The 14,899-nt window shown below is 35.7% G+C and overlaps 1 protein-coding gene across 2 annotated transcripts in view; it reads left to right on the top strand.

Annotated features, from left to right (window-relative positions):
• Positions 1 to 11,896, top strand: part of sorl1.L (sortilin-related receptor, L(DLR class) A repeats containing L homeolog) — a 98,331-nt gene extending 86,435 nt beyond the window's left edge. For both annotated transcript variants that reach the window (XM_018225758.2, XM_041569221.1), the window contains 4 exons: positions 285 to 391; positions 1,331 to 1,517; positions 3,455 to 3,667; positions 4,248 to 11,896. In XM_018225758.2, the coding sequence (XP_018081247.1) occupies positions 285 to 391; positions 1,331 to 1,517; positions 3,455 to 3,667; positions 4,248 to 4,312 (572 nt within the window). In that variant the 3' untranslated portion in view covers positions 4,313 to 11,896. The remainder of the gene's footprint in view (positions 1 to 284; positions 392 to 1,330; positions 1,518 to 3,454; positions 3,668 to 4,247) is intronic.
• The last annotated feature ends 3,003 nt before the right edge of the window (positions 11,897 to 14,899 follow it).

Raw genomic sequence — 14,899 nt, forward strand, 5'->3', positions numbered from 1 at the left:
GGGGCTATTTGGGCCTCTGAGTGGGCTGAGTGGGCCTCTATGTAGCTGAAATGCCAGGGCCTATTTTAATTCTCAGTCCGGACCTGGCTGCAGGGGCTTCAGGTTTAAGATGAACTTGTAGACTTCTGTATCGTTTTGAGAACTAAGAAACCCAGAGGTTGTGAATATTTACTGCTTCTGATTTACATATTACTGATTACATAAGTGTCAATTACAATTAATTTTGCTTATAAGAAAGTACTGTATGTATATTTAGAAAGTATTTTTATTTTTTTTTCCTTTAGTACCATTATCAGCACCAGAGGCATTAAAGCTCTTTAGTGAAAGCGACCACATACTGCTTTTTTGGAAAAGTCTGGCACTTAAGGAAAAGAAGTTTAGTGAAGATCGGGTGAGTGTCTTTTTATCAGCCTGTATATCCCACAATGTTTTGCATTGTATTGTACTGTTTTTTTTATAATGCAAAATCAGCAAGCAGTTTATTAGTCTTCTACAAAGTATATTTTAAAGTTGCTTCTCACACAGCAGTTCCAAGTTTGCCACCTCCAATTTCAATTGTGTGTGTGTGTGTGTGTGTATAACAACTAAATGGCTTCTAGAGCAAGCTGGGCATGCATTCCTTCTATATGCGGGTTGCTTTGCCTATGGGTGAGGACTGAAATCTAGGTTGACCTGCTGAATTAGGATGGGTGACTATGATCTCCTCCTTTAATGCAACCTAAACCATTATTAAATTTATATTGTTGTATTGTGCTTTATTTATATAGTGCTAGCATCGTATTCATGACCCTACAAAGATTGTTCATTGTTTACATCAGTCTATGCCCAGTGCTGTATTTTGGTCCGTAGCCACCTTAGGCACCAGATCTCCGTATGCTTAAACCCCCCACCCCAGTAAGAAGTGTGGGTATGGTATTCCGTCTCCAACTCTGCTGCTAGAATTAATTTCATTTTTTTGAAATGGGGGGGGGATTACCATATAAACGCCAGAGGGCCACCCCTCAAATGCTGCTGCCCAAGGCGCAGGCCCTAGAGTGTTTCTTTCCCTTTCTATTCTCTGTCCTGATCACTCACTGTTGATACAATGTAACACAAACCAACTGACAGACCTGTCTTGCTGGAGGAGACAGGCAACATTTTGCAACATTGTTTAAAAAGTAACAACCAGGAGTTAAGGAAATGCTGCTTTCAAAAGCTATTATATTTACATGTTCCCTTTAATTTCTCCTTGCTCAAAAACTCTGTCATTTCTGTAGTTAAGTTACTAAACATACCCAATAAACTAAGATAATTGCTATTATTGCCGATTCTTCTTTTCTTTCAATTAAAGGGTTATGAGATTCACATGGTTGACACTACAAATAATATAACAACATTTGTTGGAAACACAACTGAAACTTTCTTCAAAATTTCAAACTTGAAGATGGGCCACAATTATACATTCATAGTTCAAGCCAAGTGTTTGTACAGTGGACAGCTATGTGGTGATGCAGCAGTAGTCCTGTATGATGAACTAGGTAAGATCTCTGTCTTCTACCACCCCAGAATATAGGTGTCTTAACCCTGAAATCACAACTTAAATGATATTCTATCTTATGAGTCAGGAAATGCTGCAGTAACATCACTGTTAGTACTGAAGTACCTGCACTCTCAGGATACCCTAGCTCACGACTAGTGTTGTGTGGTTGTTTTAAACATTGCCACTTGACTTAAATAGGGTTTTAATTTCAGCTTCTGAATTTCTGGTGATTCATAATTTTATATGCCCATATTCATTGCATTATGATAGTAGGAGGGAGTTTCAGATATTAGTTTTAAATAGCTTTAAATTGCATTTTTATAGGTCTGTTAATCAACTGGCTTCTGCTGCATTGTTTTAATAGTCACATTTTCCAGTGCAGTGACATTGTTTTCATTAGCAATTCCAGATTTAAAAAAACTTTGAAACCACTGAATATTTGAAATGAGTATTTATTGAAAAGTTGCATAGAATGCATTGTTATTGGTGGAGTTATAACTACTTTGAAGGTCCTTGTAAACAGAAGAATAACCTTTTTCTTTCTGGAAAGAGATCTGTGAGAACTGTTCTGAGCTGAAAGGGTTATTTCAGATATAGCTTTATTTAAGCCATCCATTTTTGCTCAGCTTGATTTTTGCTCAAAGCCAGAAAGAATAGGTTTCCATAGGTGCGATTATTTTCACAGAAGAAATATGAAGAAACAAGGGGGTTTGCAGTGGGCAAGCATACAATATTTACCTTAGGAAGCAGAAATATTGGTGTTGCATTAATCATGTCTCACACCTCCTGCTAGTGGAGCTGTAGAAGTGGTGTTTCCCCAGATTAGTCTAGAGTCTAGTGAAATATCTACTGAATATACTACAGTTATGGGTCCTTTTATTAAGAATGCTCAGGACCTGGGGTTTTCTGGGTAGACTATCATTCTTTAATTTGGATCTTTATAACTTAAGTCTACTATAAAATCATTTAAATATTAAATAAACCCAATAGGCTGGTTTTGTTTCCAATAAGGATTAATTCTATTTTAGTTTGGATCAAGTACAAGGTACTGTTTTATTATTACAGAGAAAAGGAAAATCATTTTATAAAAATTCTGATAATTTGAATAAAATGGGGTCTATGGGAGATGGCCTTTCTGTAATTCGAAGCTTTCTGGATAACGGATTTCCAGATAACGGATCCCATACCTGTAATTGAATTCGGGAAGGCCATCTCCCATAGACTTTTAATGAGCATTTTTTTAAGTAGACTTAAAAGAGGTGGCTTTCAGATAACTTTTAGTATGATGTAGAGGGTGATATTCTGAGACATTTTGCAATTGGTTTTTGAGTTATTTGGCTTTTCATTCAGCCTTTCAATTTGCATTTTAAGCAATCTGGTAGCTGGGGTCCCAATTAACCTAGCAACCATGCACTGATTTGAATAAGAGACTGGAATATGTATAGGAGAAGGCCTGAATAGAAAGATGAGTAATAAAAAGTAACAATAACAATACATTTGTAGCCTTACAGATCATTTGCTTTTTAGAAGGGGTCAGCGACGCCCATTTGAAAGCTGCAAAGAGTCAGAAGAAAAAGGCAAATAACTATAGAACTATAAATAAAAACAAATAATGCAAACCAATTGAAATGTTGGTTAGCATTGGCCATTCTATAACATACTAAAAGTTACCTTAAAGGTGAACCACTCCTTTAAGGTATGGAGATCTAAATTATGAAAAGACTCCTCTTCCATAAAACCCTAGCATTCTGCATAACAGCTCCCATACCTGTACTGGGTTCAGCAGAAGGCTTAAAATACAAGGAGAAAACACTGATGTTGCACGTCAGTATTTGTTTCAGTATGCATTTACAGTATGTCCCAACTAAATTTGCCTTACAGGCCATTTTTAAAAATGATTTGTTTTATAGCTTTTTTTTCTTCTTTGTTTGCAAGGATCGGATCCATTATACTCTAAAAATGTGCAATCCACAGACGTGGCAGCAATAGTTGTTCCCATTTTGTTCTTGTTGTTGGTTGCAACTGGCTTTGGGTTTGTCATACTGTACACGCGGCACAGAAGGCTTCAGAATAGCTTTACAGCCTTTGCAAATAGTCACTACAGCTCACGTCTAGGAGCTGCCATCTTTTCATCAGGGGATGATATTGGTAAGTAAACATTTACAAAGCTAAACCCTTAGCAACTTCCTTTATCATCACTATATAGTCAAAGCTGACTATTTTGGTGCTCCTTTGTAATGAAAATGGTAACTGTTTTTTAGAATCTGCCTGTGCCTTATAACTTTATTCAGTCTTGATATATTCCATGGCAGTATTACCTACTTATGTATTAATATTCTCTCTCTCAATGTGATTAGTTGAGCATTACAGAGACCACATGATAAATATCTACCTATGTTCAACCGTAAAAACGTGGCTAGCTTTAATTTCAGAGTAGTAGTACAGGGCATTTCTCATATAGTTGTGTGGCCATGCATTATATTCGTAAAGTGGCAAAGGCTGTATATCATGCAGTATAGATATATTTAGTTTTATAATAGTTCTGCACTAATATTACAAGCTATTTATTATTTTCTATTTGGTAGAGGAAAATGCTAAAAATTGTGGTTTGAATTATGATAAATATGAAAAAAAAATTAATGGCCGTGCAGCCCATTCTAGACGTGTTTGAATTCAGAGTGAAATACAGTATTGTGCTATGTGATCATTTTTCCTGTTTCTTTTTTAGGTGATGATGATGATGCACCAATGATAACTGGGTTTTCTGATGATGTTCCAATGGTCATAGCTTGAAACTATTTTTTTTTTAATTTTAAAAACCAAATGATGTAAATATTTTATTTTAGAAGATTTGTGAATTTTTGTTTTTTTATTATATTTTAAAATGCACTTTGAGTTGCAATGTTATTTTTATAAGGGCCAAAAAAACTTTGTAGTACTCAACTGTGAAATGCAAAAATATGAATATGTTTATTTACCAAATAGTAACAGTGCTTGGTACTTTAATTACGTTTTAAACACTTCACCCCGTCTATAATTTCTATAATAATTTTTGCATATAGAGCTCTTTAAGATATAGTGCCAACTTCTTCATTATGCAACCAGATAAGTTATGTCTGCAATCTGGCAATACATACATACAGGGGCAGATCTTTTAAGGGTCGAATAGTAAATTTGAATTTTTGATTTTTTTTCTGCTGTCAAAATTTTCATCCCCCAACTCTAGTGTAAATTTGAATGTGAGATTTATCACACCTTGAACATGGAAACCTTTGTAATTCGAGTATTTGCCAAATTCATTTACAAGTCAATGACATTGGTCCATTGATCCAATTGAATATGTTAATTGCCTTCCTGAAATTCAAATTTTTTTGGAGGGAAAAGTCTATTCAAATTCTATTTGAATTTTCAGGTCGGGATTATTCAATCAAATATTAGACATTCAAATTTTTTCTTAAATAACTTCCCATTCGAGTTGTGAGTATAGTCGAATTTATTACAGTAAAAAAAATCCACATAAATTCGAAATTCGACCTTTGATAAATCTGCCCATTAATGCCCATATAAATTTTTAAACAAAAAAAGGTTAGAAATTGCATATGCAGTGCTTGCCTTTTTTATAGGAGGGGTGTTTATCTATGAAATACCTTTTCCCAAATAAATAATGTTTTCTTTAACAACAATAGATGTTAATTTCGGAAAGGATTATATTACATTTGTTAATTAATTTATTTTACCCATTTTTAAAGCCTTGGCTAGTGCAGTTCTATGATTAGATATTGTGTTGATAAAAGTCTAGATTTTAAAACTACTGTAATATCTTCTCTGCCTTTTGCTGTGTTTTCATATGTCAACCACTCTGCTTAGGAATCCTTTAATTGTCCCTTCAGACTGCAGGAATGTAAGCAAGGGCCAATGATTCTTGTGGCTTCAATGTTAGAACTTAAGGCATGGAAGGTTTTGGAGAGAACTTGGGTTGATGCAACCAACTCCCCTATGCAACAGTTAAGGGGATACAACATTCATAACCTTCATGATGCAATGGTTTTATTGTATCATGACTTTCCATTTAAGGCAGTGTCACACAGAATTTTGTCTGTGTTTTTTTCCCAAGGTGTGTGCTGTAAAAACTCTTAATTTTATTTAATAATGGTATCCCTTCAGATTTCGTGATGCAGTAGTACTTGCATATTACTAGTACATGTCTTTCAATGTCAGAGAAAATACCAGAATATAAGAGAAAAGGCCATACTCTTGTGGCTGTTTTTATTTTATATTTTACGTTTTGCCCCTAGCTTTTTTTGAAGAAAAAGTATATTCTGGATACTATTCAAATGTTTCTAGGAATCTAGTTAGCTCTGATGTTTCCTGACATTATGCCTGATTTATACATTTGTTTATCTATTTCTTCATTTCATTAGTTTGCCATTCTCTTTCTGTTACTATTCACTGATTTTCTTTTTGAGCTTTTATTTTTATCATGCTCTGTTACTTTACGCTTTTCATTTGCAAATGTAAATATTTGAAGTTAGGCTGCCGTTACACAGTAGAGAATGTATATATTTTGTTGTTGGGTATCCAAGACATTGTCTTGATCAATGACACATTTGCCTTCATTTAAAAAACTGACTGCCTTAATAATCTCTTTTAACTTCAGTTGATCAATAGGCTACAAAAGTTTGTTAATTTAAGGTACATTTACTTTTACGTCAGACAAATGTTCCTGGCAGGTCTCCATGACAACAAATACTCGGAGTAGTCCAATTCAATGAATATATTTGGGATGTTTGAGCCCAGCAACAGCACTAAACTCTAATCCCCATATATAATAAAAGGCACTACGTTTGCCCAATGATGTTTGCTTTTAAACAGACAACCATTAAATGCTACCTGCTGATTGCTATGGGTTACTGCTCCTGGGCAAATGTAATTATTTTTATATCATAACCAACTAACACCCCACCAATTCAGAAAGTTGCAAAAAGAACAATGTTGCAAACATAAATCTTTGTAGGTGCACCCCCCGCTGGCTTGCATCCCCCACTTACTGCCTTCAAGGCATGTAGTTTTGTCACTTTCACCATCTCTTAATGTCCCCGAAATGCTAATTATGCATACATGTATGTTTGATGGTACTATATTGTATGTATTTCTAGTTGTTAAATCTTTCCCAAAAAATCATGGGATGTGCGCAAACTAAAATGGCTTGAATAAAAATATTGCAAAAACATTGGCAAGAACATAATGCCACATAATGTGGAAATAAACTTATCTTAGAAATGTAGATTTACAGAATAGTTACAGCCCAGCTTTCTAGTCTTTGAATACAAGGGCAACTTTATCGAAAATTGTTATAGATTGATCAGATCTTGTAGATCTGGGGATTTAGCAAACTAACAAATCTGTAGGAATTATATTGATTTGCAATCATTCTTAAACTAAATTAGATCAGTCACTTAAAAAAATGTTTGTGTTTCATTTGATCGACAGCTAAAAACAACATTGTCCGGAGTCTACTATGGGATTTGACACCTGGAACTAGTGGTTTTGAGGTGAAAAATCCCCGAAGGCTGTGAATAGTGATAAATATCCGCTTTGATATCCAGAATGACCAGAATAGCATAAGAATTTAATAAGATTCGATTATGATCAATCTGTCATAAATAAGGAACATTACTGGAAAATTCAAATTGACATTAATTCTTCAGCAAACCCTGCTCTATTTCCAATCAACTTTGACACATCTGCCCTGCAGAAGATGATTGGCATTTTTAAAATACAAATTTTGCAATGTAAATCCTTTAATTATTTTACAGTATAAAAATGTAATTGTTGTAGTGGCTAAATTTTTTATAAATTACCACACATATGTATGACGTGATGATGATGTTGTTTTTAAGAATCCTTGTTAGTTTAAGTTCAGCAGGAGGCAGAAAGCTAATTGAATTAGCTTAAACCTATCTTGCCAGTTATTTAGAATTATATTTTGCCTTTGATTATTTTTAGCATCTATTCACAACTCATAGTGGATGACTGTTGGATATAGAGAATACAGGGGTCCTCGGGTTACATACACCCCACGAACATACAACTCGCACTTACAAAGGAAGGCTATTAAAGCAATGTACGGTGGTTTGCTTGGCCTTTATTAGCATTTAGCTTTAATAAACCTAAACCACCTGCCCTAATCCCCTCTGGTGTTTGTTGTTTACTGCAGAGCAAAGAAAGGTAAAAATAAATACTATGTGAAGACAAACATCTGTCTGTTGCATTTAAAAAGTAAAAGTATATGTTTCAACTTACATACAAATTCAACTTAAGAACAAACAGACCCTATCTCGTAGATAACCCGGGGACTGCCTGTACTATTTTTTTCACTGACTATTATACAGGACATAAAGTAACTTGTGCAATTTGTCCTAAGGTACTATTTCTCACTGTGATTTCATGGGAACTGCTTGCTAGTATTGCATGGCGATGAAGGGGCAGTGGGTGTTTTATAGACTTGAATTCAAATTAAAATATGTAAAAAAAAAAAAATCCTGTTACGTTTATGGTGCCTGGTACTCGGGTGTTTATCTTTTCTATACCTTTACGGAAAATCTTACTTTAAAATTCGATTTGCTTATGACGGTACAATGTCTGATTTCCTTGCTAAATCAGTTCTATAGTTGACTGAAGTAGCCACCTCTCGGATCCCTCTCTTGCATGATACAGAGAGGCCTACTAAAGGTGGTGTTCTTTTTCTCCCACTCGTGATTTTATAGAACTTAATCTATCTAAAGACTTATAAGATCTTCATGGTTTATATTTGTGACTTTGATGCTGCTATAGCTAGCTGCTGCTTACTGGACATGTTATGGTGGTGTGATAATTCTTTGAGCCTTTTTAATTGTTGTTTGATCTTCATGGAAAATATACAGTGATTACTTTTTTTTTTTCAGGGAACTCGTTAAAAACAACAGAACTGTTGTCAGTGTTTAATAAATCTGTTTCACAAATATAGTTTTTGTTAATTTTTTTTATATTCTGTACGAGTTTCCCGCAATCTCTCATTTTTTCCACTGTAAATAAATCATTCATGATGTCCTATGGTCCTATTTATAGAGGTGTGCTAAATGTTTTGCAACAAAAATGGTGTCAAAAGTGATGTAAAATAAGTCGTATTTATAAAGCTGTGTTTTTCTCCCTATAATAATGTTTTAACACTGCCCAGCACCAGTTCTGAGTCTATGACAAAGTTAAACATGGTGGAATATATAAAGGTGTGCTTTTTATTTGGTTTTCTCCGTAAATGACATCAGATTTAATCCCTTATAGTTCTTAGGACAATTTCATATAGAGAAGAAATTCTTGTGCCAGAATTTTACCCTAAGCTATACATTTATTACACAGCTTTATAAATACATGCTGATTCCAGCAGGAGTCTAATACCCAGATGTCAAACGGTACAATATAAATGATGTGTTAAGAGGAACACACTTTTCAACAATAACAAAAAATGACTGTTTATGAGACAGATATATTAAACATCCATGGAAGTTGTGTGTGCATTGCTGCAGCTGTGAAATTTCCCACATTTGAATTTGCACTGTGAAGTTCATATTTTTATTACTGTGTCCTTTTTTACCATATTATATGAATCTCTCCACTTTTATTTGACAGTATATATATATATATATATATATATATATATATATATATATATATATATATATATATATATCAACAATGATGCTAAATGGTGTAATTTGAAACAATATAAAATTGTGTAAATACATTTTTTTTTAAATCCGCTTTTTTTTTTTTTTTCTTACATCATTCAGAATCTTAAAAATGCCAGTGCTCCAGTTCTCAGGAATGTAATGTTAGTGCCAAGATAATAACAGGCTTTAGATTACCTGCATGGGGCAGAGCAACAATCCATATACTATTTTTGCTTAAAAGGCCTTGAACAGTTGTATTGCCCTTGTTCCTTTCATTCTGTTTTGGACTTTAAAATTAAATTGAAATTAATTGTGCTAATTTGGGGTTGTATAATTGTTGCCAACATTTATCAGTAACCAAATAACATAATATTGGGTTCTGCTTCTGATAATGTTGCACTGCTGTCGGGATTGGCTTAGATAGACTTTAAAACAAAGTAAATTTCTCCTGTAGATTATATTGTATTGCTATATAGCTTTTTGCAAGTTTTCCAAATATTGTGCTGCTTTTTTGTTGAGATCTTTCTTTTATTTTATTTTAGACATTTATAGATTTTATTTGTTGCTAGGGAAAGCAAGGTTCTGTGGGACAGTGTTTCTTGTGTCACCATAATGACTGGAATTATATACTACTTTGAAATAGGATATTTCATGTGTTAATATCTTGATAACTAATATAATTAGTAGAAGAGATTAGTTATGCACGGCTGGCCCAGACCCAGCCAACCATCAAGCATGTTGCAGCAGTTCTAATTCTGCCAGTGTGCCCCCACCCTAGTCTTTGATGCCCGACTGATGTTAAATACTTGCTGGCCACTATCTTGGCAAACTCATCCCTGCCGTGCCTCCTGCTATCGATATTAAACATGGGTGGGTTGTGTGTAGGCACATAAAGCATATTGACATAGAGGTTGCACTGGCTTCTGGTTAGCCCAGCTTAACCCACAAGGCACTGCTTTTAGTAACGTACAAATGTGAGGAACCACACACACAATACTGCAGCCAGTTGGCTTATTTGGGGCTTTGAAAGCAACTTCAGCCTTGTTTCTCTGTTCCTTTTATTTTCATTTATGTATCTCTGTGAGTTTGTCCAAGAGAAACGCTGCCATTAATGCTACACTGGCATCTTTTCTGGGTGAAACCTTTTTGGACCACTTTGAATCGTTTGTTACATGTGTAGTTCGTTACTTTTACATCCCCTTTTTAAATAAGATTCCCCCATATAAAATAAGAAAACAGAGAAACTGAAGCTGCTGAAACTTCCTGCACACACACTATTTATGGTAACACTGCCCCTTTAAACCTGCCAAATAGTAACCGTTCCTACTGTGGGCATGCCCATATTTCAGCATATACATGTGCAATGAAGACGGATTTATGTATAATAATCCCAGATTATGTAATATGGGGATGAATGTAGCGTTAGAAAACACTTGCCTTTTAAAAAGAGATACACAAAATATGTAGAAGGCTTATCCACTATTGTGCACCATTGTAAGTGGATACATTCTGCCAGTGCCAGCTGTATTATATAAAATGCGTGCCCATTAGCTATGCAACACGTTGAACCTGGTGGAATGTTTATATTATGTATGTATTATTTTGGCAGCCTGCTGTTCTCTCCAAACCATTCTAGTGGACATGCTTTTTCAAAGTAGCAAATAAGTCTGCTCTGGTTTATTACACTGCATGTAACAGAATCACATTTCCCAAAGCCCTTTCCACTATGGCAGTGATGCTGAAAGCAACAAGGCATATGCAAAAATACAGAGAAAAACATTCAAATATTTATAAAAAGCACAATATTTAGGAAATATTTACAGAAAGCTCTATGTATGCCAATGGGGTAAATTATTTAAAATATTATGGCAAGACCCTTTAGACTTAAGTCCTGAACACAGAGTAGGTTTAAGCTCCCCTTTAATGGTTTGCACATATTAAAGTGCTTCTTGCATTTTCATAGTATAGATACATAATACAATTACTATCCACAGAATTGCTTCATTAGTTTAACTCATTTTCCCATAATTCACTGTTTACATTTAGATACAGTATGATGGCCCTTGTTTACTACAGAGATCTAAAACTTTATCTAATGCTAGAATTATGTAAAGACTGTTGACTATATATCATGCTCTTGTAAATATGTACTGAAAATGGTTTTAAAAATAAATTTAGAGGCTTCTCCCCCCTCCGCCCTCTATTTTACCAATAAAAGTCCTAGCCATTTACTGCTTATGGATTATAAAGGGATGTGTTGTAGGATTGATGTGTGTGTGTGTGTGTGTGTGAATGTTTACATTGGATGTTTTATTTCAGCTGGTAAAAAAGCCAAATCAGGATTAATAAAAGCAGGCATTCAAAGAATTATAATTTATACCTGGGAATGTCTAACGTTACAATTTAGCTGGCCTATCTGCGTATTTCTGCTTTTCCAATTACCATTTTGCTGCTGAAATATAATTTCCCTTTTTCCACTTTCTTATTTGTATTTTTGTGTTATCTTACATTGGGCATTCATGGATTACAGTTTGATTCACAATTGATTTTGTTTTCTGTTTTTTTTTACATTTGTGATCACTAATTAATGTTTTGCACATTTTGAGTAGAAATCTGGCCATTCTTTGGTATTTCTTTTGTCTCTGCATTAAAGCAATCTGGTTTAAAACTGCACCTAGTGTTTGTCTTTTATCCTGCTGCACTTATGTTATGTTAGAATGGATATTGTATATGACATTCCCACACCCCACACATTACAATCGGCAACATTAATTTAGATTTTATTGCAAACTACTGTATATTAGAATGCAAGACTGGTGCATGCTGCATATTCAAAAAAACTACAGCACCACAATTTTGGTAGCATCATGACATAAATTGGCAAGTGCACAGCCTAAGGGCAGAGACACGCTGCTATTTCGGGAGATTAATTGCCTAGCGATAAATCGCTTCTTTGGGCGACTAATCTCCCCTAACTTCCCGCTGGCTACAATGTAAATCGCCGGCGGCATGGCACTCAGATCGCTTCGGCCTTCAGAGTCGCCCAAAGTTTCCTCATGAGGCAACTTTGGACGACTTCAGAAAATGAAGTGTTCTTAGTGCCGTCCCACCGGCTATAATGTAAATAGCCGGCACTTGGAACACTTAATTTTCAAAAGTAGTCCAAAGTTGCCTCACGAGGAAACTTTGGGCGAGTTCTGAAGGGAGTTCGGGGGCAATTTGGGGAGATTAGTCGCCCAAAGAAGAAGCGATTTGTTGCTGGGCGACTAATCTCCCGAAATAGCATTATGTGTCTCTGTCCTAAAGTGACACTGATGAAACCCCTTAGTATGAAGCCTTCAGAATAACTGGATTATTATTGTGCGAATAAATATTTAAGGGGACTGTTCTGTCCTCCCTACGTATTCTGGGGCAGTGTGTAGTTCGACATACAGCTAAACCTCTCCACAATCCGAAAAAGAGACTGAGCGTAGAGTCTGTAGATTTTACTGGATAGGCAAGTGGAATAGATGAAGAAGTGAAACTGTAATACAAATAAAAGGGAATGCAATCAATACAAAGAATAATAATGCAGAAACATATGCAGATATATATAACTTGAACATAAACACTAGCTGGCACAAAATGTATATATAGCAATGTCTCCAGAGGTGCTGGCAGCTTTAGTGATAGTTTAGAACAGTTTTAAGTCCGTTAGCTTACCAGCGACGCTACTGTAAAGGGAGAGTGGAAAACTGTGCTTCTTCCACAGCATGGCCTATAAAATGAAGTCTTAGCTCCCACAAGGCACTGTGCTGGGTCACAAGGTAGAACTACGGTAGCCAGATGAGTCCAAATGCAGTTCTGCCATAAGCCATGTGGAGGTGCAGAATAAACATGAAATGGCCCTGCGTAATTACTGCAAGGGTCCAGGGAGGGAGTTTGTCAAATGTGAGCAATGTAATGTAGCAGCATGATGACAGCCTATGTTGGAGACATGACAGGGACCATTAAATAATCTTACTCCCCAATAGATTTTTCTGAGGGCAGAGATTTATATTGAGACAGGTTCTAACATCCTACTTGCAGATACATGAAATATGTTTAAGAAGAGTTGGTTGCTACCGATATTAGTGTTAGAATAATGTTGATGTTCGAAGGAGAAAGTAGCAAAGGGATATTGTATATATGGTCAATAATTTGTCAAACATTGTTTGGTATAAGAACTATATTACTATTTTAAATGTTATTTATTTCATTAAGTGAAGAGTTGCAGGCAGTATCATGAAACCTTTCACACCGTTGAGGAATGTATAAGGGACCATAGGGCTCATTTACCAACACAAGTGCAGATACCAATAGTAGCTACCAATCAGCAATTTGCTTTGAACAGTCTTACATTGAAAGCAAAGATCTCATTGGTTACTATGAGTAACTGAAAAAGCACAAGAGCTGCCTGCAGTGTTGGCCCCACTTTTAGCTGTGTCTCTTCTATTTCCAGCATTCATCTTGCTAATCAGTGAGCTAGTGTACATATTCCTAGTTGAGATAAATGATGGGAATGGAAGACACATGGCCAAACATGGTGGTGCTGCTCTGAAATTCTGGCTGTGCAATGGGACACAGTTAAGTTGTGCAGGTGATGTGGTTGGGGAGATGGGATGGATGATCTATGCACAGAAAACCTAAAGGGATCCTGTCATCGGAAAACATGTTTTTTTTCAAAACGCATCAGTTAATAGTGTTACTCCAGCAGAATTCTGCACTGAAATCCATTTCTCAAAAGATCAAACAGATTTTTTTACATTAAATTTTGAAATCTGACATGGGGCTAGACATTTTGTCAATTTCCCAGCTGCCCCATGTCATGTGACTTGTGCCTGCACTTTAGGAGAGAAATGCTTTCTGGCAGGCTGCTGTTTTTGCTTCTCAATGTAACTGAATGTGTCTCAGTGAGACATGGGTTTTTTACTATTGAGTGTTGTTCTTAGATCTACCAGGCAGCTGTTATCTTGTGTTAGGGAGCTGCTATCTGGTTACCTTCCCATTGTTCTTTTGTTTGGCTCCTGGGGGGGAAGTGAGGGGGTGATATCACTCCAATTTGCAGTACAGCAGTAAAGAGTGATTGAAGTTTATCAGAGCTGGGAAATTGACAATATGTCTAGCCCCATGTCAGATTTCAAAATTGAATAGAAAAAAACCTGTTTGCTCTTTTGAGAAATGGATTTCAGTGCAGAATTCTGCCGGAGCAGCATATTAACTGATTCATTTTTTAAAGCATTTTTTTTCCCATGACAGTATCACTTTAAAAATCTGTTAGTGTTACTTCCCCTTTACCAGGAGACAACGCCTAATTTCAAGAGCAGATGAAGCATTACCTCCACTGCTCATGCTTATTTTTTTTCAGACTGAGAGAAGCGGATCTGCTCCTTTCCCCATCTACATCGATTTTAATAAGATCTCCTTCTGTGCAGTCACACAGCAGAGCGAAGGTTAGCCCAAATACGCAAACGCAGCCATTTTCAGGCTAACCCTCTGTTCCGCTGTTTGTGACTGCAACGGAAGCAGTTCAGCTGTATGGAGCAGATCTGCTGCTGTCACTTGGAAAATATATGCAGTCAATGAAATTAGGATTCAATACACTCACGGTTTGTTGTATAGTTTATTCCTTTGTGGTGCTACCTTCAGTTTACAT

The sequence above is a fragment of the Xenopus laevis genome, chromosome 7L (genome assembly GCF_017654675.1).
Source record: "Xenopus laevis strain J_2021 chromosome 7L, Xenopus_laevis_v10.1, whole genome shotgun sequence".
NCBI classification, from domain to species: Eukaryota; Metazoa; Chordata; class Amphibia; order Anura; family Pipidae; genus Xenopus; species Xenopus laevis.